Genomic DNA, 21,626 nt, shown 5'->3' on the forward strand with positions numbered 1-21,626 from the left:
TAATGCTAAAATGCCATTTCTCTACATTTCCTGCATGTATATGTGATTCAGCTGAGAATTTCACTTGTCTGAAATGTGAAACCAAAGTGAAAGACCCTGATTACAGAGTTTGGCTGAAAACAAACAACAACAACAAACAGAAAGGTAAAACAAGTGGACAGAATATATTGTTGGTATGGGGGCAAACTGCAAAGCAATGAATTTGCTGGACTTTCACCTTCCCCAAAAATAGAATTCCTGGGACGATTTTTTAAACTGCACTTACTTCAGTTTTGCATTTATTTGTTGCTTTTTCTGTGGAAAAAATTGCAAGGATTATCATAGAACCATAGAATTACAGAACAGCACATAAGACTTCAAAGACATTATTTTAAATCCTATGCATCTCTTTAACTTATCAGGAGGGTATTACATTTTCTAACTCTACATTAATTGGTCTCAACTCACTAAGGGCATTGGGAACTTCTCTTATTGTACATTCCACATAGCCAATTTTGTTTTACCTGCATATCTTGGGAAGTGATGAAGCCTTTGCCTTCCACATCACAAATCTGAAAGAACTCATGTGCTTTTCCCAACACAGTTGGTCCTGGGTCCTCTTCTCCAGTCCTGCTCCTCTCTGCATCTCCTGAAGGCACAGGACTGGCACACTCTCCTTGCATTCTGTCCATTGTCAGAATCTGGTCACTGAATATTTTGGGATGCTGCTATCCCATTTACTTACAAATTCTGGTCTGAACTCTGTGCATGGTAGATAAGAAAGGAGTAAATTAGACTCTCTTAATTATACTTTCAACAATCTCTTAGCAACCATCTGTTTAATTAGGCACAAAATCTTAGAAGAAGAAAAAGCTTTTTGAAAATGCATGCCTGCACTAAGGTTGCACTAAGGATACTGCAAATGGGATAGTGAATGAGGAGGGGACAGTCTGAGTGAAGGACAAGATAAAAAATATCCTAGTTCTGAAAAGGAATCTCAAAGCAAAATCAGACAGTTTAATAAGAAATACAGATAATCAATTAACTGGAACAAAAAGAAAACATGAGAAAAACGTATTAAAAATATTTGAAGTTACTACAGTTATTCAATTGGCACGCTTGTGACTGATCATCTTAACACCACATTATCACAATTTGTATCCAGTGCTTTGGAGTACAGTATGTGCATATGATAGCTAATGAATGAAAACTGACTGATGACTGATGGAATCTGATGGATTGTTTCTTTGAATTTATATTTTAAATCACTAAAATTAAGAGAGATAATGTATTATGCAATTCTGAAACATAACTTAGGTGTTTGACTTTCACCTGTGAAACAGCTAATTGCTAGTGAGCTTGGTGGAAAGACTTCATAAATTAAACACATTCCCCCTTCATGAAAATACTTGTGTGCAATTCATGTTTGGGTATAATTTTATCTTAAATTAATTCTTTGAGTTCTGATGGAAATATTTTTCCCTCTCCAAACTTATTCTAAATTGTACAACATGCAGTATCAATACAAAAGGAGCAGGCTTTTCCAAACTTCAAATACGTTCAAAGGCACTATTGAATACCCGTCTTTTTCCATGGCTCACCTTATGTTTGGTGAGACTCTCTGTATGACCCTCACTCATTATCAAGTGGGTAAATCAAGTTTATAAAAAGTCTCCTTCGCTGGAGTACTGTGTAATTGTGACAGACTAAGAATGTATATAGTTACCCATGCTCAGATGACATGCAGCAACTTGACTTTGTATCTTGGATTTGTCTTTCTATTTTTCTGAATAGGTCTGTCTAAAGTAGCCACAAATTTGTCTGATGATTTTAAGAGAGAAATAAATTTTGAGAAGCTTTTCATATGAAGGAAAAAAGCCCAACTGGCACAATCTGGAATAACTCCAACAGAGGCCAATGAGAATTATTTGAACCTGAAACGTACGTCTGTAGTCTCCAGACTACAGGTCTGGGCATTGCATGTATGTGAAGGTAGAATCTAAGAAAAATAGAACTTTTGCTTTTCTACTCTGTTTATTAGGTAGAAAAGGCTCTGATCACATAGAATAGGTCAGCCAGAGTCTACTCAATTCTGTGCTTGAGTTCTAACAGGCAGTGCTTTATACATCTTAAAACATACCATCTTTCAAGACATTCTTAGATGTACAGTTCCTCACACCTGTGGCTTGCAATGGCTTTCCATTAAGCTCTGTCCCTTTTCAAAGTGATTTATCTATATTGGCTATGGACCAGGCTACTGGACTTTGCATGCTGCAGGTAAGTACAAAAAGCACTGTAAACCAGCCTTGGACTTCCATCCATTTTCGGATTTTGATGAGCAAATCACTCTCACGCTCTAATTCCATTTGGCAAAAATCTACAAACCTTTGATACCGAGTCAAAAGAACACATAGTTGACTAATTAGTCAGCCTTATCTGTAAGACCACACAGAATTGTATCCCAAGTGGGGGAAAGACAACCTAGGCTTGAAAGATGTGCCTGTAAAAAATAGGTGAGGAACTCATGGTGTACACATGTCTTTTGACATGTAAATCACTTAGTTTACTATGCATATCTAAGTTGGAACAACAAAACAAGAAAGAACAAGATGGTCTGAGCATATGCAAGAACTGGGTTCAAGCAGTGAACATAGTGAGGAAGACTACTGACAACCACCAGAGGCTTCCTGGAAGACCACAATCAAATGTGGTCAAACAAATGTGCATGTGTCAAGAACATTTACATATTTTAACAAATTACAGGAAATACTATGAATATGTTGATTATTTATATGAAATATAATGAATATGTATGTTTTGATTGTGTATAACCCTGTTGTTTGGATGGTTTGGCACTCACACTAGGTGGAGAGATTCCCTGGGCATCTGGTACCATAATTAAGGAACACCTGCTTTCTAAAACTCCAACTGAGTATTAGAGAGTTTCTTTGACCAACTTTTACGGAATCACCATGGTAAATCTAGCATTCTGATTTAGCTTCAGGGCTCTTCCCAATGGAGCTGAGCACGCAGTTCTCAGAACATTTTTCCTCATTCTCTCTTGCAACTCTGAGCATCCCAGTATTGCAGTTCAAATACTCTCCAAAGCTGAAAACGTTTTAATGACCAAAAAACTTAGCTGTCAAAATCCTTCCTAAGCAGTTATAAACTTAGACATTTCCCAAGACAGTTCTCAAATGACGGAGCAGCAGGAAAAAAAAAAAAAAAAAAAAAAAAAAAAAAAAAAAAAACTTTCTGAGAGCAGGCAACAGTTGGCTATATACACTACCAGCCTGCTTTAGGAAACTTCTTGTAATGGGCCTTACTTCAGTTATAACACACGACATACAGAAGTGCTTTATCAAGCACAGAAATCAGATGTTTGAACAAAGCATGCGCACAGCAGACTGACCTACTCATTTCCGTAGCGTGTGAGCCCTCTGGTGGGCTCACAGCACTCTACACCCCAAAAGTCAGCAAAGCTTGTCATAGCGCCTGCGGCGTTCCAGCAGGCCCTGGAAAATGAACAAGGTTAGTAAACGTTGTCAGGGGCATTTGACTATTACACCTGCCTGGTCAGCTATACTCTTTCTCTTATTAGGAAAATTTCTAGCTTAGGAAGTGTGACCAACCACTATGTGAATATACACTAAGGGAAAGATCACTCCCTAATTGTTCTGTCTCTTTATCCCTTTCTTGAAATTTCTAGTATTAGCCAGTCTCAAAAATACAATATAAGCTAGCTGAATCTTTGCTCTGAGTCTACATAGCCACTCTCACAAATGAATTAGATGGAAATTAGATGGAAATGCCCCAGCAAGCCAGACTTAGACTACGGTGGTATATAGTCTAGATGAGATTCTCCTTTGACACTACTTTTACACACCTAAACTTCATTTAATTCAATAAAGCTCATTCTTGGCTGAAACTAGGGTATGAGGTAACCAAAATCAAGCCATCAGTTTCAATTTCTCAGTGACAGTAATATAAAATCAAGTTTAATTATATCAAAATTCACTGGAACAAGTGAAGCCAAAAATGATCTTGACAAGATCTGTCTCAAATTTCAAGGGTACTAGATAAAATCAAATTTTTCTTTTTCAAATTTCAGCAATTTCACAAAAGACACAATTGCAGGAACAGACCAAACTAATCATGACAGTATATGCTGCTAGTACTGTCCATTATTAGATTTCCTTAAGAAAAAGAAGATCTATCCAAATAATAGATAGCCAATTGCATATGAAAGAATAGAAATCTGAAACCAGATTAAAAAAAAAAAAAAAAGGAATAAAAAGGCACTATGCACTGCTTGATAAAGTTATTTACACTTAGTAAACAGCTCAGATATGATTCAGAAAATATCATCATGCTTTCTAAATACTACAAAATGAAATCATGCACTATGGGAACCTCACCTTCTTGCAAGTTGCCCCACCGTTCATACATATCATAAAAAAATCACATAGCAAGCATCTTGAGTACAGAAAAAAAATAATAGAGAATGAATTAAAATTCTTAACCATCAAGGCAACTTACACAGCAAGTAGTTTTTCTTAATTCCTGAAGTGTCCTGATACTTTACAAGTGCTGGTAGTAACATGAAAAATTAAAACTGCAATTTACCCTATGTTACTGGGTTAGCAATGCAATTGTTCAAGGCCAGTTTTAAATAAAATAGGCAGTTCTTTTCACTCATCCACCCCCTTCAGAAACTCAATGGTTTAAAAATTCAAAATTCCGTTAAGAAACCCCATGTCCATTCCTTTAGCTAAAAAAAAAAAATCAGCATGTAAAAACACGTCATATCACAATCTGATGAAAATGAGCATAGCTCCAAATGATACTAACCAAAGATGTGGGCTTTACGAGATTTTTACAGTTTATTAACCATGAGGTATTTTGGGACTGGTCTTCAAAAGGTAGGTCATTGCTGGTACTTTGATCATGATTTTTCAATCTGGTTTACGGTAAATCACCAGACTTTTGAATTGCACAGCAGTGCTGATGCACAGATTTCACAAGTCATGAGGTGTGACAATCCCATTCTCTGTAACTGTGACAGTTAAAAACTTACCAAGCTGTTTTACCTGCATTTATGTCTCTGAGTTTCTAGGTTTCAGTAAAATATTTTTTAGCATTTATCTACAGGTAAAAACTTTTTGCCTTATCTTTTAAGTTTAGAAGACTTTTTCCAACACTCATACAAAGAAAATAATGAAATGATTATGAAAAATTGTATGGCTCACAATATAAAAAAAAAAATGAAAACACCAATATCATCCAGGGATACAATTTACAAGCTGATAGTTTATTGCAATTATAACTCCAGTATATATATATATATTTTTATATATATATATACACACACACTTGCACACACCCACACACACATATATACTTAGGACATTTATATATATATGTATTTTGCTGCACAGAGCTTGACTGAGGAAAGCATCCTTCAGCTGATAGATGTAACACCCAGCCCTGCACATCTTGAAACTAATGAAAACAGTTAAATTCTACAGATTCTCTGAAATTAGGTAATTTACTCACATGCTGGCATATAGATTGACTAGCCCTGCTTTAGCCTCTTTTGAAAAAAGTTAGCAGTGCCTTTTACAATCACTGTGCCTAATTTTTCAGACTCTTATTTTTGAAGGAATTTCCCTGTTAAGATCTGCTTTATAAGTCACAGCCGCACCCTGTCAGTTCTGCAAACATTGACACAAACGGCTGCTAGTGTATGGCAAGAAAAAAATTAACCGCAACATTCAAGAAACTTCTCATTTTTTTCTTTATCCTATACCCCTTGTATTCAGGTCTGTGCTAAACACAAGAGAAACGAAAGTTCTCTCTTTTGCCTTTAGCAGCACACTTCAAAACACAAATCGTCAGAAAAAAACATGTAGTAAGTTTACTTAAGACCATAGTTACCATAGATTTATACAAAAAATATTCTTATGAGAGGCAACATTTATGTTTTACAGATACTGGAAGACAAGAACAACTTTCCCTACAACCAAGCTATCATTTTCAAAATAACCTTTGTTATTTTGTCAGCTTCTGTAACCTGACTGACATATGAACAGGGAGATCTTCAGAACTGACCTAGTGTCAGAGTTATCTTTTAGCATTATGTTGAAATTTCTCTAAAGCTGATAAAATGTAACACCATGATTATTTTAAGCTGACATAAGCCTACTAAAAGAAGCCATTCTCTTTCCTATCACCATGCCCTGGCCTTAGAATCATTAAGGTTGGAAAAGACCTTAGTATACATTACATTTAGTCAAAATCTGTTGTATCAGTATATATAAAAGCATCTTGGTAGCGGTAAGTATCCTTTTTAACTATCATTTACTGTCATCATAGGCATTCAGTATGAAGACCCTGAAGGCAGTCACCAGTCACAACTTCAATTATCTTTTGTATTTGCAGGGAAGCATACAATGAGAATCAATTAGGCAGCTCTAGAAGTATGCAGGACATAAAGTGATTTTGCTGTGACACTGTTTTTCTTGCCCTAGTACATGAAGACTGTAGAAGAGACACTACAAAAAGCATCAGTTACAGCACTTTTGGGCACTACATTTATGAAATATTCTTTATGTAGGAGTTACAATACCTGGCACTCCAGTACACTCAGCTGTCATTCCAATTGCAAGCGTATCACCCCTTTTTGCCCTAGTACTGGTACCAGTATTACACAGAGATGTAAAGCAAGGCAAAATGAGCTAAAGCAACTTGCTGAAGTTCACAACAGTAGGCAGTGCAGTAGCAAATGAAGCATTTTTGACAACCACTGTGGTTCTAATCCTGCTGCCTTACAGCATGAGTGTTAACAAAAGGGTCAGGGGCTGTGAGTGCTGTATACAACACTCACAGTGGCTCCAGAAACATCCCTGTACCACCTCTGTTCCACTGTCAGCAGGTCAGCCACACACCAAGCAAACAGGCGGGGGTGCTTCTCTTCCCACAAGAGCTTTTCCAAGTTTCTTTCCAGTAGGTGCCTCCCACACATGTTGCAGGAGACTACGCCATCAAGGTGTGCAGCTCATAGCTCCGAGAGAATGGGCAGAAATGTTGATTGGCACTTGGGGACAGGAAATGTACTAATAACGGATATCACTTGCAGGCTTGCAACCTCCTAAAACCCTGCCCAGGCCCGACAAAATTGCAAAGGCAGCGTTCTCTTGCAGACCTCCCTCACAGGAAGCAGAGCTTGCAACAGGAGGAGCATAGAGGAAGAGCAGAGCACTGTTGAGACATCAGGGAGAGAAAGGAGAAGCAGCTGTCACTTTGTGCATTTCCTCCAGCAGCATTGCTAGGGGGGGTGATCTGGCTCTGCATGCTCTTCTTGTCTTTCCTCTCCTGACACTTCAGGCCCAAGATATCTTCCCCCAACTCACCTCCTGCAACGTCCTGCAGGCTCCCAGGCGAAGGTGCAACACAAGCCCTGCGCGCTGACTGACGGATGTTCCACACACGCCTCAGGGTGGAAGTAAAAGTGCAGGAAGATTGAAACAACTTTCTAAACTTTGTTCAGGTATGGATAGCATAACCCGGTGACGAGTAGGCTGCGCCCCGGGGGCGGGACAGAGAGCCAGTCCGGCCTCCCTCCACCCACAGCCAGTCCTTGCCCACACAAAGAGGGCTGTGCAGTCAGAGTACAGATCACACCTCGCCTCTGGCAGGTCTAACTCAGAACCAGCAGTAAGTCAACTTGGAGAGCCAAGGGAATTCAAATTTGCAGTACCCTTCTTGATCCCTACTGCAGGCAGGACTAAGGATGTGATCGCTTGCTTCCTGGGGCAAGGCCATTGACTTGAAATCTCTGTAACCTGAATGATACAGGGCAGAAGGGTTTGGAAGGGTGCAGGACAACTCATCCAAAACAAGAACTTAAGGTGATGACTAAAGTAAATGGACCAACTAGGATCTTCCAAGCTTGTGATTTTAAATTGTCCCAAGTGCAGTTTCACTTGCACAGAAGATGATAACAGGAGACAGAATTGATTTCACATTCGATTCAGAAATTTCAAGTAGCCCAAAGTACATTTTGAAAAATGTCGTGCTAGGGTATGTTAATGTCTACCTTTGGGAACAGGTTCTCTGAGTACCCCTCTAGAAAAGAAATATACTTCGTTCTCATCACTGCAGCATGTCACAGCTGTAGAAGAGTACTTTGTGCATGGTGTTCATAATGTACTTCAATTCAGCAGACTTGCTAAAGCAAAAACAAAGAAACAAACAAAACACTCCCCCCCCCCCCCCAAACAAACAAAAAATAATAATGGTGCAATTCATCCCATTGTATTTGACCCCAGAATGGATAGCTTCTTGAGATGAGAAATAATTATTTATATATATATATCAAAGGGACAGCTGAAATAGCAATACAATAGGAGGTGGTATAAAGGCCACAGGGTCATAGAATCAATTAGGTCAGAATCTTTTCTGATAGCCAACCTAAACCTCCACTGGTACAACCTGAGGGATATCACTTGTCACCTGAGAAGAGAGACCGACACCCTCCTCACTGCAACTTCCTTTCATGTAGTTGTAGAGAGCAATAAAGTCTCCCCTGAGCCTCCTCTTCACCAGACTAAACAACCCCAGCTCCCTCAGCCACTCCTCACAGGACTTGTGTTCCAGACGCTTCACCAGCTTCGTAGCCCTTCTCTGGACACGCTCCAGGGTCTCATTGTCTTTCTTGAATTGAGGGGCACAAAACTAAACACAGCACTCAAGGTGCAGCCTCACCTGAGCAGAGTACAGGGGAACAATCACCTCCCTGGTCCTGCTGGCTACACTATTTCTGATACAAGCCAGGATGCTGTCGGCTTTCTTGGCCACCCAGGCACATTGCCAGCTCATGTTCAGGCAAGTGTCAACCAACACCTCCAGATCCTTTTCCTCTGCACAACTTTCCAGCCACTCTGTCCCAAGCCTGTAGCGATGCTAGGTTTAGTCAGGACCCAGCACTTAGGCATGTTGAACCTCATCCCATTGGCCACTGCCCATCGACCCATCCTGTCCAGGTCCTTCTGCAGGGCCTTCCTACCCTCTGGCAAATTGACGCTCCCCCCCAACTTGGTGTTGTTTGCAAACTTACTAAGGGTGCATTCATCCAAATCATCAATAAAGATATGAAAGAGGATGGGCCCCAACACCAAACCCTGGGGAACACCACTGGTGACCAGTCTCCAGCTGGACTTCACTCCATTCACCACTGGGCCCGGTGGTCCAGCCAGTTTGCAACCCAGCAAAGGGTGTACCTGTCCAAGCCATGGGCTTCCAGCTTCTCCAAGAGAATACTGTAGGAGACTGTGTCAAAGGCCTTGCTGAAGTCTAGGTAGACTATGTTAGCAGTCTTTCCCTCATCTATCAGGCAGCTCGCCCAGTCATAGAAGGAGATGAAGTTGGTCAGGAAAGAGCTGCCTTTCATGAACCCATGCTGGCTGGGTCTGATCCCCTGGTTGTCTTGCACATGCTGTGTGATTGCATTCAACATGACCTGTTCCATCACCTTTCCTGGCACCAAGGGCAGGCTGACAAGCCTGTAGTTTCCTGGGTCCTCCTTACAACCCTTCTTGTAGATGGGTGTCACACTAGCAAGGCTCCAGTCACATGGGACCTCTCCAGATGACCATGACCACTGATAGATGATGGAAAGTAGGCCAGCAATCACATCTGCTAACTCCCTCAGCACTCTCGGGTGCATCCCATCGGGGCCCATAGATCTGTGGGTGTCTAGCTTGCCTAAATAACCTCTAACATAATCCTCTTCAACCAATAAAAAGTCTTCCTCTGCCCAGGTTTTCTGTATTGTTTCCTGGCTCAGTAGTGCATGGGGGCTAGCCTTAGCAGTGAAGACTGAAGCAAAGAAGGCGTTCTGTAACTCCGCCTTCTCTGTATCTGCCATCACCAAGGCAGCCACCTCATTTAGCAGCACACCCACATTTTCCTTAGTCTTCCTTTTGCTGCTATGTATTTGAAGAAGCCTTTCTTGTTATCCTTGATTTCTCTTGCTAAATTTAATTCTATCCGGACCTTGGCCTTCCTCATTGCATCCTTGCATTCTCTGAAAATGTTCCTATATTCCACCCAAGTGGTCTGTCCCTTCTTCCACAATATGTATGTTTTCTTCTTTTTTTTTTTTTTTTTTAAGTTTTCCCAAGAGCTCCTTGCCCATCCACACAGGTCTCCTGCCCCCCTTGCTTGACTTCTTTCTCATAGGGATGCACCGATCCTGAGCTTGGAGGAAGTAGTGCTTGAATATTAGCCAACTCTCCAGAGCCCGCTTTCCGTCTAGGGCCCTGGCCCAGGGGATTCCTCCAATTATGTTCCTGAAGAGGTCAAGGTTAGCTCTCTTGAAATACAGGGTTGCAGTCCTACTTTTTGCCCTGTTTCCTTCTTGCAGGATCTTGAACTCCAACATCTCGTGATCACTGCAGCTGAGACTGCCCTCAACCTTCATATTTCCAACTAGCCCATCCCTGCTTGTTAGTACCAGGTACAGCATTGTCCCTCTCCTTGTTGGTTCACCTACCTCCTCTGTCACAAAGTTATCTGCAATGTTTTGCAGTAACTTCCTGGACTGTTTGTTCTGGGCTCTGTGGTCTTCCCAGCAAGTATCGGGGTGGTTCCCCCCGAACAATCTTCGGGCTAAGTGTTGCCACTTCTTCTCCTCCCAGTTGTAGGACCAGCAAAGGGTAATAGTCTGAGGGTTGAACCAAAGTGGAAAGTCTCCTGATGATGTCTTTAACCCAGGCCCAAGGAAGGCAGCAGACTTCCCTTAGAGAAGGGTCCCTTCTACGTACGGGAGTCTTTTCAGTTTAATCTGCAAACTCATATTTTATCTAGCTTTGCTAAGGCAAAGTGGCCCTCTGTTCCCCCTATTATGGAATTACCCACAACTAAAACATGACTTTTTTTCCTCCTGCCGGTGGTTGCGATACTGGGGGTTGGCCTTTCTGACCCTGGCTATATCTCTGATGGAGAGGAATTGTCACCTTCTCCATCCATCTATTGCTTTTCAGCCTCCAGGGCCTCACACCTATTGCTCAGGACTACCTGATAGCATGAAGGCAAATTTCTCCTGCCACCTCAAGCCTGGATTTGTTTCCATCTATTCACATCCTTGCAGCTTCTGCCTTGTGTCTGCTGGGGAATGCATACTGCATTCCCTTCTTGTTGGGGAATTCCTGGTGCCTCTTCTCTTGACAGAGGTCAGAGCTTGGCACCACCCTCTGAATCCGAGATGCCCCTCAGTTTTTCCACCTCTTCTTTGAGCTCAGCTACCATGCTGACCAGGTCTTCCACCTGCTCACATCTCACGTAATCGTTATATCTGCAGCTGCCCAAAGATGGTGTGAAGCTTTGGCACTCCCTGCAGCCTTACCTTTGGATGGCTACATGCTTTCTCAGAAGCTCACTTTGGGTCCCCACCTCCTTTTTGCTAAGTGTGGATGTGGCCTTCCGCCAACTGTTTGCCATGACTTGTTTGCCATGAGCTTGCTGCTGCACCCTGCCTGTGTGCATTGCTGCACAAACTGCCATGCCACACCCTGACTGCTGTGCCACACCGTGTTTGCCTACCTTGTTTGCCACGGTCCTGGTTGTTTGTGCTCCCCAGGGGATGCCTGTGTATGATGGTGGGGTGTGGAGGGTTGCTCCTGGCTCGGCCCAAGCAACAAACTCTGTTGTAGAATCTTTTGAGTTTATTTTGCAAACTCATATTTTATCTAGCTCTGCTAAGGCCAAGTGGCCCATTGGGGAAATACATCAAAGCAAAATCAAAAAGCGAAAGAACAGGTCCTACAGAGAATGAAAGAAGAGTGGGACCTTTAAGCCAAAAAGGGCATAACCATCTTCAAGCATATAGAAGCTTGCTAGATACAGGACTGGAGAAAAATACTCTCAGTGCAACCTAATGCAAAACATAAGAAGTAACAATCTTCTGCTGCAACATGGCAGACTGAAACTAGACACAAAAAACAGAAATCAATAAATAATGGCATTGGTGATCATTCCTTGAAAAAGAACAGGCCATTGGAATTTAATGTTACTTGTAGCCATATTTAAAGGAAATTCAGGGCTTACAGATATAACAACTAACAGAGATACAAAGCTGTGCATCTGAAAAGGTAACATTTTTCCCTTTGCTATCACTAATATCCTTTATGATATTATGAAAGTGTTATTAAGCTTGACCTAACCACATATATGAACATCTGGATCAAACTAGATGAAAAATTGGACTTCTATTCCTTCAGTTTTGAATTTTCAAGCAAAAGCATGCAACCTGTGTGCTTCTTCAGAAAGACACTGAAATGTGTCATAAAAGCCTCTTCTCTTACTCAGAGCCTGAATTCCCTAGCTGGATAATTTCTCTCATGATCTTTCATCATTTTTCATCTTTCATATTTCTTCATCTTAAGATAAAGTGCAGCATGGGGTGGGTATGGGGAGTTAACTGTGAAGGGAGATATATGAAGCAGGTTGAAGTTCCTATGGAAGACCACAACAGGACAGTAAGAAAGAAATGTCATGAAAATAATTTCAGGGGAGCACCAAAGGCAGGCAGAAAAGGATTTTTGTATTCACTTACGTAAAAAATGAAAAACTTTATTTTATATAGAAATTGATTTTTTGTGAGTAAACTTGTGTGGGAGAACCAAAATCTATTTCCAAACAGTCTTAATGAAAACTCTCCATCCGGTCCTAATTGTAGCTTTTAAGGACTAAGGGAACCAGTACAATCACTTTTCCATTCTGCATAACACAAACCCAAGGCTTCATTTATAACACAATAAGTTTATAGATTTTCATAAAATTACTTCCAATTTACTTCAAGGTAAGGGAGACAAGCAGCAATCAAGGAGAGAAAAGATCTGGGAAAAGATGTTGTGGGCTATGGATGCTATAATCATATACACGTAATTCCTCATTTTCAGAAAATGACTGGTTAGAGTAAAAGCATAAATAAAACTAAAGAAGAAGGAAAAAAAAAAAAAAAAACTAACGGGTCATATATCAGAAGCACAGTGTCCACAATATAACTGGGAAACATGAGAAAAACAGAAACTGACAGCACTGACAATTCCAAAACAGGCTAGAGAGGACTTTGGAGAGAGACCACTTGGCATTTGTTCTTAGATGAATCTACAAATACAAATTATAATGTTAACAAAAAATACTATGTCATTTCTGTGCACAATGATGTAGAATCCCATATCTCTGACTGTTGATTGTGTCTGCATTAACCTTTTTTATTTCTAAGATCTCCAACAGAACAATTAGTTTTCACAGGGTTGGTAAGAAAATTTTCCTCTCCCAAATGATAGCTTCCTACGTAGATGGAGAAGAAGGCTGCCTGCCTTGCTTCCTGCCGGTCTCTGTGGAAGCTGTAAGCAAAACCATTTGTGGATTAAAATTGAGATGCCCAACTGATGTAAGCAAGGGAAGCAGATAGATTCATTTACTTCCCAGTCTGATCCTTCAGTATAGAAATACTAATGCAAAACAACTAATGTGCATGCAATAATAATCACAGAACCTCCTATTTCCTTTGCAGCACTACCGTCTCTGATTTTTGTTCCCTAAATATTAACAGTTCTTAGGGATCCATACTGAAAAAGCAGAGTGAAGTTAAATGAAACTACCCAGTGCTGTTAGACTCCTTGAGAAATAAACCTACTGTAAGTAGTTAGGTTTTTAGTGAAAATGCACCTTTTCTTCTTACATCATGGTTTTGAATGCTTTATTCCTAACTGATTTTAAAAGTGTTTGTTATCATGCTGGGTGCCTGGAAGTTCTGCTCATGTGGAGAATTAAGAAGGATAGGGTAGAAGAAGCAGCAATAATATTCTCTCAGTAATTCAGTACCTCTAACTCTCTGATTTCTTGGTATAGTATTCTGAGAAAATAAGTATGGCAGGATATTGGACAAAATTCCCCTTGCACTGAGAAGTCTAACTAAAAACCATTAAACTTTATTCCAGCACCCCAACAAGGAAACTATCAGAAGGAATGACTGTTTCACAGTGGCCAAGTAGCAACAGTACTCCTATTGCTAATAACAAATCACAGATCACAAAAAATACTATATTAATCTTCATGTTTCCAACTAGACCATCTCTCTAGCGCCCCTCTCCTTGTTGGCTCACCTACCACCTGTATCAAAAAGTTATCCGCAATGTTCTGCAGTAATCTCCTGGACTGTTTGTTTTGGGATGTGTTGTCTTCCCAGCAAATAGTGGTCCTGCAATCACATCTGACAACAACCTCAGCACCCTTGGGTGGATCCCGGTATAGGTTTCTTAGCATAGGCTTAACATTACAGTAGTAAGCAGAATGCTTTAAAGAATTCCAGCATTTTTACACATCCAAAATTGTCCTTACTGAAGTCTAGGTACACACTCATTTGATTTTCATCAAGGTCTAAAACAATACTAAGATCTTTTGAAAAGTCCCAGGGTGCAAAACACATTATCCAGATCCGGGATCCTTCTGAGTCTATGCTTAAAGTAAACGGAGTTAGAAACTGGATGACAGTCTCAATCACTGGGTTATGCAAACGCCAGAACTACAAACAGCAGCAGGTGCTAGGCAGAAGACTGCTTGCAGCTTTAAGTCAGGAAATGTCAAGAGCAATATAAAAATAAAACCCCCACCCTTGAAATAAAACAAACTGCACTTCACAGTTTATTTGTGGTGATGGGTTTTTATTTCAGTCTGGAGAGCCATCATACTGTTCAGCTGCAAGAAGTAGTTTTCTTCTACATTTATGCTCTCATTAACAGGCCTATTTGATCTTTCCATGCTGATACAGCCTTTAATTGCACCACCCTGGGGGAACTTGATAGTAATATTCAACTTGGTTGCCAAAATTGGAATCATAAACACAGTGCAAGAAATTTACAGATCGACTATAAAACAAATCGTAGTAACTGACAAGTAGGAAACTACAGGTCTTCTAGCTTGACCTGCTCTTGAGTCATCTCACTTGCCAAAATAAAGGAAATACATTTGACTTTATGCTATTGTGATCTGCACTAGTATAAATTCAATCGTGCTATATAAATAAATAAATAAACCTCCAGTATCAATAAAGTAAAACTTTTTCAAAAATTGAGCTTTAATCATAGAATGGATCTGTCTGTCATCCATTTCAACCTACTGCTCAAAGCAAGGTGAGCTAGAGCAGATTGCTCAAGGCCTCGTGCAATTGGGTTTTGAAAATCTCCAAGGATGGAGACTCTATAACCTCTCTGAGCAACCTGTTTTATTGTTTGACCATTTTCACAGTAAAAAAGCTTTTCCTGATGTTTAGATGGAATTTCCTGTATTTCAATATGCATCTATTCCCTCTTGTCCTTTCACTGGGCAACACTGAGTCTTGCTTTGTATTTATTACCTCGCAACCATGTATTTATGCACATTGATAACACTACCCCCACAATCCCCCCAGCTTTCTGTTCTTGAGGCTAAATAGTCCTAGCTCTCTCAGAATCTTTCTATATGTCAGATGTTTCAGCGCCTTAATCATTTGTCTCTATATGTCTCTCTTTTACTGTGAAGCCTAGAACTCAACACAGCACTCCAAATGTGATCTCACCAGCACTGAGGTGGAGGGGAAGAATGACCTTCCTCAACCTGCTGGCAACACTGCTCCTGATTGTGAGTCACCTAGCTATGACATTAGCTAGCTCCCTCCCCTCTCATAGATGTATCCCATCAGGTTCCAAAATCTTGTGTATATCCAGTTTGTTTACATGTTTCCTAACCCTATCCTACTCTACTGAGACCAAGTCTTCACCGCACCAGACTTTGCCACTTGCCTCAGGGGCCTGGGAATCCTGATGGGATTCCCCATCAGGAAAAAAAAAAAAAAGATTAGGGAAAAGGGTTCACAGTTTCCCTAATCTTTGTTATTGTTTTTGTTACTTGTAGATGCCCATTTTGTTGCACATGTCTTGCCAGAATCAATACCTGGTTGGTTTTGGCTTTCCTAAACCTACACGTGCATAGTCAAGGCAGTGTCTCTTTATTCCTCCCTGGTCACCTGACCATGTTTCTACCTCATGTATGTTTCCTTTTTATGTTGGAGTTTAGTCAGGTCTTCATTCATCCCTGCAGGCATGTTGCCACTTTTGCTTGAATTGTTGGGCTCTGGGATGGACCATTCTTGAGCATAATGTATAAAAATAAAAGAACTTATAAATATTTATTTCCATATAACTTTAGAGATGTTTTTCTTAAATCAAAGGTAGCTCAGCATTGGCACATTTTATTGTTTGTAATCAAAGCTGTTGCATAAACTGGCACTTCTTCCAGTAAGGCCATATCAATTCAGTAATAAGGCATGAATTAACAGGTTGAAAAGCATGAAAATCAGCAGTCCAAAAAAAGACAAAAGATCTATATTAGTTATTTTCGTGTTCCTGAAGAGACAGTATCCAATATTCTCCTCTCATTATTCATCATCCATTGCAGTTCATTATATTCTACCTTATGTGGCTTTCAAAGCAAACCATATTAGCCATATAATCTACAGTGATGTATTTCTTCTGCTTTAACACTGGAAGTACAGTCTTTGTACATTCTCAAGTCTGTCTAACAGTCCCTTTCCCTCAGGAAAGAGCAAGCCCACTTCTGAAATATCAAAAAACACAACATTCCCAGGGGGACCTTCATATCAGCTCTTCATGTGGATTTTTTTTCTGTTAAGTGGGGTAGAGAGCAACAAGCATGTGGCTGCCTCTACCATCTGCTCTGGCCCAAGACTGCTCCTGTTGGGCTGCTGGGGCCCAGACCAATGCCTGGGTCATCCCCCAGCCCAGGCTGGGGGATGCAGCTGCCATTTTCCCTTTTGCAGGTTTAGCCAGTAGCAAAACTGAGCAAGTATCCCAAAAACACACAGAGAGACAGACAGACAGACAGAGGACACTGACATGACTGGTCACACAGGCTACCCCAGTGAAGGGCTGCCTTCAACAGCAGTTACACAGGACTGACATAAAATAGACATAGCCTTTCTCCCTTTCTCCTCTCCAGCTGCTAGAGATACAAGTTCACTGTTGAAGACATGCACACAGCATAATCACAGGTCCTCTGAGTACCAGGCATGGCCTCTCTGTTTGTCTAGCACCCCCAACTCAGATCCTTGAGTACCAGTGCAGCCCACAGAGGTCCACCTAACACCCCTGCCAGGATACTGGGCCCCTTACCCACCTATCCACTAGCTAGTCCAGCTTGAAGTTCACATGTACTCACACACTCATCCCTCAGGCACACCACATTGACAGGCCCCTTGTGCGCACCAGCATGGAGCCCCTGCCTGCCTGATACCTCTGCCTGGATCTGAGGCTCCTGCTACTTGCCAGCTAGTCCAGCTTAACATTTGCTATTGAGCAGACATACACAACAGGTCTGGGGATGATACAGACACTCAGTCCCTTGAGCAGCTGGCAACAGGCACACAGACTGCAAGCCATGGCCCTGCTCCAGCTGATGGTGCAGAGCCCTTACCCGCCTCACTCACACTGGTCCCTCTCAGTAGTTGGTTTGGGAAAATATACCAGTCCAACCCCATAGCTGGGAGTAGAAGATCCCACTTGCTCCAGTAGCTGGCACCACAGGCCAGGGATGACTACATCCCAAGTCTGACTCCAGTAGCTGGCAGTTTGTTCACAGTGGTCTCCCCAGCAGCTGGTGCCCTGGTTTCAGAGTTTGTAGGATCCCTTTCAGATCCAGGCAGCTACAGCCCCTCCAACTACTGATGGGAGGACCCCTACTTACTTCAGTAGCTGGCAATAGCTGGAGCCACCTGTACAGAAGATGAAATTCTCTCCAAGTCTGTGCCATGATACTGTTTTAATTTTACTCAAGACTCCAGTTTGCTGAACCATAAACAGACAGACTTAAAAACATACTGCCATTAAAGATCTTGACCTACTTTCCCAAACAAAAAATATTCTGGCTGATATCCACCATTAATTATATACTAACCACATACCCCTGCAGTTATACAGAGGAGGTAAACTGTGTATTTTTGTCCACAAGCTGGCAATCTTTGATGAAGTGTTCTATAGATTCCATCCCAGGAATAGATGAAGTGTACTAATAGCTAAAAGCTCTATTTTAGTCACATCTCTTCCACCCAAGGCTTTTAACAAGGTTAAATTTAAATGAATATTGTCTTCCAGAATGCACATTTCATAAACAGTGTTGAATACTCTTCAGTGAAGGACTTTGTGCATCAGAGGAAAGCTTGTAGGAACTAACTCTCTTATGTAGAATGTTTGATAGAAACCTGTTTTATGCAAAGAGACAGAGAAAGATCATATTGTGAGATCAGTCATTCCACCATACTAGCTAAACACCAGGAAAAATTGAGATCTATTGCAATAACTAGTATATGAACACAACAGCTGTCCATGCTTCATAGAACAGAAAGATTTAGAATAACAAACATATTTTCTTCTCATATATTAATATAATACAGAACGTTTTTTTTCTCCTTCCATTGCACTGAAGTGTTCAATTAAGTATAGTAATATTGATTTCACACACTTGTCATAGCAAGAGATACAAAGACAAGATGTATGCAATATCACTGGTTTGGGGATATTCAAGGAGGCATGCTGGCCCTGTGAGAAGCCAATCATGCTTATAGCAGCCCGGTATAGTTGACCAGTGACAGCAATACTTTGCTATCCCTACACTTCTCACAACAGCCCTTAGAAGAGATAATATAGCAAATGGCATGTCTTTCATTTCTGGTGGCTCTGTATCATTCACATACCAGTTCTGCAAGTCCACCCTTATCACAAAGTGACAAGAGAGATGAAAATTTAACGGACTCTCCATCCCATGCTCTGTCCCACTGGGAATACATAAGGTTTCTGAACATTCAAGAAGATGATCAGCATGAAAACTGAGTTTAAGATTTGTAACTGACAGATGTAAAGCAGTAATATTTTTGCATTCTCTCCTATTCTTGCTTCCATCTCTCAGCTCCTGTATACATACAGACAAACGCACCATTTCACTTACATAACCATTTTTCCTACATTTACATTTTTTTGCATATTTTTCTTTTCTTGTCTCTGTCTTATCCCATAGCTTTGGGTCATATTTCTTATACTAAAAAAAAAAAATCACAAACATAAAAAGAATCAGTCTGGAGCTGCTATTTAAGTCACTTTCATACACATCCAACAGTTACTTGATGTTTTTTGACAGAGATACAGTATTCTCAACGATTTTGTTAACACAACACCTATGATGCAAGTATTTGCGTCAGCCAGCCACTTCATGAAAAAAAAATCTTTAAAAAGTAATCCCACTGGTTTATAGCACAATTGTCCCTTAAAAGCCGAATTTTCACCAACCTTTCTCAGGCAGAATTACTTTCTAGGACAACCCTCACCTTCTAAAAGCTAGATATTGACTGAAAAAAACACTTATACGTACTAGCTGCTTGGTCACCACTGCGTGTGTAACCTAATACATTGCTTAATACAACAGACTGCGTTAGTTTATTATAATGGGCATTTGGAGATGCTAGCCAAGTTCAGCTGCAAGCTGCACTCTGTATGTGCTATGAACATAAAAGAAGGGATGAAATGGGGAAGTGAGGCATAGAAAGACGAATAATTAGGTTGAAGCACAAATGCATTTTATAACTACAGCTCCAACTCCTATACCTTAAGCCCTACACAAGGCTACTGCAACTAATGTGGTCAAAGATGGCTTTTTCACAGAATGTTTGAGGTTGGAAGGAACCTCTAGAGGTCATCTAGTCCAAACCCACTTCTAAAGCAGGGCCATTGAGAGTTGGTTGCCCAGAACCAAGTCCAGACGGTTTCTGAAGATCTCCAAGGAGGGTGACTCCACCACCTCTCTGGGCAACCTCTTCCATTGTTCAGTCTTCCACAAATTAAAAAAGTGTTTCCTGATGTCCAGACAGAACCTCCTATATTTCAGTTTGTGCTCATTGCCTCTTATCCTGGCACTGGACACCACTGAACAGAGCCTGGCTCTGCTCTCTTTGCCGCCTCTTTCCAACTATTTACAGACATTGATAAGATCCCACCCGAACCTTTTCTTCTCTAGACTAAACATTCCCAACTCTTAGTCTTAGTCATAGGAGAGATGCTCCAGTCCTATAATCATCTTTGTGGCCCCTCTTTGGACTCACACCAGTACGTCCATGCCTCTCTTGTACTGTGGAGCCCAGAACTTGACATAGTGCACCAGGTATGGCCTCACCAGTGCTGAGCAGAGAGGAAGGATCACCTCTCTCAAACTGCTGATGATACTTTGCCTAGTGCAGCCCAGGATACCATTAGCTTTGTTTGCTGCTCTAAGGGTACACTGCTGGCTCATGTTCGGTTTCGTATTCAGCAGGATGCACAGGTCCTTTTCAGCCATTCTGCTTTCCAGCCAGGCAGCCCCCATTATGTACAGGTGCCTGGGGTTGTTTTTCTCCAGGCACAGGAATTTGCACTTCTCCTTGTTGAGCTTCAACAGGTTCCTGTCAGCCCAGTTCTCCAGCTTGTTGCAGTCCCTCTGGATGGAGGGATTCTATATATTAAAACATATATAATTACCTAAAACTGTTATGTAATCCTTCTTCGAAGGACTAAATCCTTAAAAAAAAAAAAAAAAGAAAAAACTACTGTGACTACAACAACAGTCATTGTCATCAGATGAATACAGCTGTAGCCCTTCAAGTCTTCCTGCTTTAGCCTGATGGCCTTCTGACAAAGTTTGAGGGAGCAGTTTTTCATTAAAGCTGATATTGTTTCATGTACAATGCACCATATATTGGATCTACTTCCAAAGCCACACATTTCTCATTCCTGCCACTTTTTTTATTGACCTTCTGCTCCCATTCTCCTCTGTGTTTTGTCAACAGTAGATGTCTATATTTGAGCATTACATTATTTATGCATTACTGTGATAGACCAGAAAAGAGAACTGAATGGCACTATAACTAAGCTGAACCATCTTTCCCACACCAAATTAGTTTTAAACAAATATCCAAGTGTTTCATCTAGTTCACTTTATGACTAAATGAATGCAAACAGAGCATGGGGAACAGAGAGATGCGAGCAGGCTAAGGCCTTCTGTTGCCTTATATTGTTCATGAAACCAGGACATGGGTAAGGTAATCACCACCTGTAATTTGTTTATGTATTAGATTTCTTTATTAGTCAAAATTAAGAAAATCATATCTGAGGACAAGCTGAGAAAATAAAAGAAACATTTAGGGTTGTTCCTTTTAGTGTCAATATGATTTCATTCCCTTTAAGTAAAATCTTGTTACTTATTGGCTAGTAGACTGAAACAGGAAATTGGTCCAAATGTTCTTGGTTTCTAATAAGAAACAATGTAATTTCCATTGTCTGCCTTCTGACTGGCACCCTTTCAGCCTTTCATGGTCTAAGCAGTTTTCCTAAATGCTGAAATGTTGTCAGATTTCTGCTTTTTTATCGATCATAGAATGGCTCAGGTTGGAAGGGACCTTAAGGATCACCTAACTCCAACCCCCCTGCCATGGGCAGGAATGTCGCCCACTAGATCAGGTTGACCAAGGCCTCATCCAATCTGGTCTTGAACCCCTCCAGGGA

At 41.0% G+C, this 21,626-nt stretch overlaps 1 protein-coding gene across 7 annotated transcripts in view; it reads right to left on the reverse strand.

Moving 5' to 3' along the window:
• The window catches only part of CRACR2A (calcium release activated channel regulator 2A), a 70,602-nt gene that overhangs the window by 42,958 nt on the left and 6,018 nt on the right, over positions 1–21,626 (reverse strand). For 2 of the 7 annotated variants that reach the window (XM_084502632.1, XM_084502631.1), the window contains exons 1-2: positions 7,392–7,553; positions 504–741 (exon numbers count right to left, since the gene is read on the reverse strand). In XM_084502632.1, the coding sequence (XP_084358758.1) occupies positions 504–671 (168 nt within the window). In that variant the 5' untranslated portion in view covers positions 672–741; positions 7,392–7,553. Of the gene's footprint in view, positions 1–503; positions 742–3,391; positions 3,495–5,535; positions 5,629–6,607; positions 7,073–7,391; positions 7,554–21,626 lie in introns of those variants that run through there. The other 5 variants (XM_084502628.1, XM_084502626.1, XM_084502627.1 and 2 more) reach the window with 5 other exon arrangements.

This window comes from Aythya ferina (assembly GCF_964211825.1).
Source record: "Aythya ferina genome assembly, chromosome: 1".
In the NCBI taxonomy this organism is placed as follows: domain Eukaryota; kingdom Metazoa; phylum Chordata; class Aves; order Anseriformes; family Anatidae; genus Aythya; species Aythya ferina.